At 52.2% G+C, this 3,898-nt stretch overlaps 1 protein-coding gene across 1 annotated transcript; it reads left to right on the forward strand.

Annotated features, from left to right (window-relative positions):
- The first annotated feature begins 1,248 nt into the window (after positions 1-1,248).
- LOC125552283 (UDP-glucuronate 4-epimerase 3-like) lies at positions 1,249-3,285 on the forward strand. Its single transcript, XM_048715782.1, has one exon. It carries the CDS (start codon positions 1,502-1,504, stop codon positions 2,936-2,938), a length of 1,437 nt encoding a protein of 478 aa, XP_048571739.1. The 5' UTR covers positions 1,249-1,501; the 3' UTR covers positions 2,939-3,285.
- Positions 3,286-3,898: the final 613 nt, after the last annotated feature.

Here is a 3,898-nt window from a genome sequence, read left to right on the forward strand (position 1 = left end):
GATCATGCACAATGTGATCGAAGAAGACGAGCGCCCGAAACGTCTGTACAATCAAGGCTTTCAGTTTCAGGGTGAGAATGTTGTGACTGAGCATGGAGTAGCGGCAACATTTGAGCAGTTGAAGACATGCGTGATTGAGAAACTCACGTGCAACTGCAAAATAATTTGGTTGAGCATATGTGGACTCATGTTGGCAACCAATAGATGTATCTTCTTTTATTCGTTTGTAAAACTATGTGAAACATTTTTATTTTTATTTGGCCTGTAACTATACTATTTATTTGGGCGGACTATTTTATTTGTTAAATTTTTATTTCACAATATGTTGAATGCAATGCAAAAATGGACAACCAGCCGACCACGCCTGCACATATAGGTCGACGCGTTGGACGCGCTGCCGACCCATATGAAAAACAGAGCGAACGCCGGGCGGGCGGCCGACTCAAACGGACAAAAAACGGACGAAATCATCATCCGTTTGAATCGACCCGTTGAAGTTGCTCTAATCTGAGAGATTCCCCAACAACCAGGATGAAGCAAACTCTCGTCTCCTGGTAGGCCAGCCAGCCAGGGCCACGTTGCCACGCCCCACTTTTGGCTACAAAAGGAAGAAACGAACGATGGGGAGAAGAAAGAAGCACACACCGGCTGCTTTGCAACCACCCTGTAATCACATGTATTTCTGCTTTTGCATTTTTTAATCGTAATGATGAGATGAAGGAACCCACCCGTGTAACACACACCGGCTACTTTTGCAGTTCTTCTTCTCAAGGAGTACGTATAGAAGTTACAGTTATTTTTTATTTCGTTTTTTAGGATACTTATTTGTTTTATTTCGACGCGTTGAACGTACAAGTTGCAGACTCATCCTCAAATTTGAACGCAGAAGAAAGTAAACCTGTACGGCGTAGGTGCTAATCTTAGCGTCCGTAAATCTAGTACCAGTAGCGTTTCACGTTCCAAATTTGAAATGCGGATCCATCGGCCGGCATCACGATTTTCTCAACCGAAAAGAGAAAATGAAAAGGAAAAAGGAAAATGGGATTATCTATTGTAGTTTACCTTCATTATACCCGTCAAAAGTACGAAAGCCCAGGCAGTCATTGGCTGGCAGGCTGGGTGGGCTCCTGGAAAATCTAAAACAAACAAACGGAACGGAGGGGAAAGGGGTCCATCCATCCATCCATCCCCACGCAAGCAGGCACGGCGATCTCTCCTCAAATGTAGCGCCGGGGAAGGGGAAAGGGAAACCAAACCAAATCGCCCCCCAATCAAGCAAAGCAAACAAACAAACAAACAAACCGAAACGAACCGAGGAGAGCACGCACGATACTGCGGGCAGGCGAGGCGAATCGAAACCATCCCTGAGAAAACGGGAAGCGGAAAAAGGGCCTCCAAACCAAACCCAGGGGAGGGGAGGGGAGGGGAGCGCAGCCCCCCCAACCAATCCCGAGATCCAGCCAGCCAGGGTCCGCCAGCCGCCGCATTGCCGCAGATCGAGATGGCGCCGCAGCTGACCGGCGCGCCCGGCTCGGCGGCGGCGGCGGGCGGCGCCGCGGCCGTCAAGCCGCAGTTCCACCACTACCACCACCACCGCCTGCCCCCGCGCCACCACCACCCGCCCTCGCTCCTCTCCAAGCTCGCCTTCTGGTCCGTCTGCTCCCTCGCGCTGCTCCTCGCCTTCCTCCTCCTCGCCCCCTCCTCCGCCCCCGCTCCGCGCGCCGCCCCCGACTCCCCGCGCCGCTCCCTCCACGCCCGCCCCGACTCCGCCGCCGCCTGGGGCGGCGCCGCCTGGGAGAGGAAGGTGCGGGCCTCCGCGCGCGCCAGGCGCCCGGGCCTCTCCGTCCTCGTCACCGGCGCCGCGGGCTTTGTCGGCTGCCACGCCGCCGCCGCGCTGCGCCGCCGCGGCGACGGCGTCCTCGGCCTCGACAACTTCAACGACTACTACGACCCCGCCCTCAAGCGCGGCCGGGCCGCGCTGCTCGCGCGCTCGGGCGTCTACGTCGTCGACGGTGACATCGCCGACGCCGAGCTCCTCGCCAAGCTGTTCGACGTCGCGCCCTTCACGCACGTCCTGCACCTCGCGGCCCAGGCTGGCGTGCGCCACGCGCTCGTTGACCCCATGTCGTATGTGCGGGCGAACGTCGCTGGGCTCGTCGCGCTGCTTGAGGCGGCTCGCGCGGCCGACCCGCAGCCGGCGATCGTCTGGGCATCCTCGTCTTCGGTCTACGGGCTCAACTCCCATGTGCCTTTCTCCGAGCATGACAGGACGGACCGACCCGCGTCTCTCTACGCGGCCACCAAGAAGGCTGGTGAGGAGATCGCTCATGTCTACAACCACATCTATGGCCTCTCGCTCACCGCCCTCCGGTTTTTCACCGTATATGGGCCGTGGGGGCGCCCCGACATGGCATACTTCTTCTTCACCCGGGACATTCTTGCTGGTCGGCCAATCACGGTTTATGAGAGCTCCGGTGGAGGCACACACCAGACCACCATTTCCCGGGATTTCACCTACATTGATGATATTGTGAAAGGGTGTATTGGGGCATTGGATACAGCTGGGCGGAGCACAGGCAGCGGCGGCAAGAAGCGAGGGCCAGCGCCATTCAGGACATACAATTTGGGGAACACTTCTCCAGTGCCGGTGACACAGCTTGTGGATTTACTGGAGAAGATGCTCAAGGTGAAGGCCGTGAGGAGGGTTGTCAAGATGCCAAGGAACGGGGATGTGCCGTACACGCATGCTAACATCAGCCTTGCACAGCGGGAGCTTGGGTATCGGCCATCCACTGATCTCCAAACAGGGCTCAAGAAGTTCGTGCGGTGGTATCTTGAGTACTACAATCCTGAGTTGGCTGTGAAGCAGAAGCAGCATGGCAGTAGCAATGGCAAGGGTTCACGCGGTCGGAATGGCAGCACGAGCAGCGCAAGATGACTGACTGTTCAGTTTCTGGATGGCCCTCTTCTGACGGTGTGTATCAGAGTTCTAGTCCAGTGCTTAATTCATCAGATTTTGAGAGGCCCGTTTTACCCAGCGCCTTCAAGTGAAACGAAACAACCATGAAGTAGTTAGTGTTGAAAACTGTTGCTTCTGTTTGCTTCCCTGTAGCTGCGCATCACTCCCTAGTTCCATTAGTTGGTTCTTAGGATGACACTGCTAGGAAGATTTTTCAATCATTTTGGGGAGCAGGCTGTGCATTGCAAAGACTACGATAGATTCTTTTAGTGACATTTGTACCACGAGAGAGAAGGAAGTATATCATGACTGTTTCTTTTGTTCAATTGAAGTAGCTTCGATCAATATTTAGTTCTCTCTGAAGTCTGAACCCTATATCTTACTGATATTCATGCTAGTTTCCTGTATGGTGGTGCATATTGCGTGCACTTGTGGTATAAAACATGTCTTTGCCATGACAATCTTAAAATCTACCTTTTCCTTTGTGGATACGAATCATGTGATTTAGTATTTGTTTTTGTCTGTACTGATCAATATTACCATGATATATTTCTTATTGGTTTATCATGGATTTGTGAGTGCTACTGTGATGCAACTTTTCTGAGACAGATTAAACGTACGCGCTTCTTTGGTCATTGGTATAGCTGATATTATTTGCAATTGCAATGTGCTCATGTCCATCTGCTTGAACTTTGGTCACTGGTATAGCTGATATTATTTGCAATTGCCACGTGCTCATGTTCATCTGCTCAAATTGTCTGATTTGGCTTTCTCATTATGAACTACTCCCTCTGTAAAGTTTTATAAGAGCGTTTAGATCACTAAAGTAGTGATCTAAACGCTCTTATATTTGTTTACAGAGGGAGTACTAGATCTATTAATTGAACTGATGCTACTTATACTTTTGATATGCGGATGGTTGAATGCTATGGTATGGGA

The sequence above is a fragment of the Triticum urartu genome, chromosome 4 (genome assembly GCF_003073215.2).
Source record: "Triticum urartu cultivar G1812 chromosome 4, Tu2.1, whole genome shotgun sequence".
NCBI lineage: Eukaryota > Viridiplantae > Streptophyta > Magnoliopsida > Poales > Poaceae > Triticum > Triticum urartu.

Coding starts and splice junctions, on each gene's coding strand:
- LOC125552283 (XM_048715782.1), top strand. CDS start 1,502: ATGGCGCCGCAGCTGACCGGCGCGCCCGGCTCGGCGGCGGCGGCGGGC.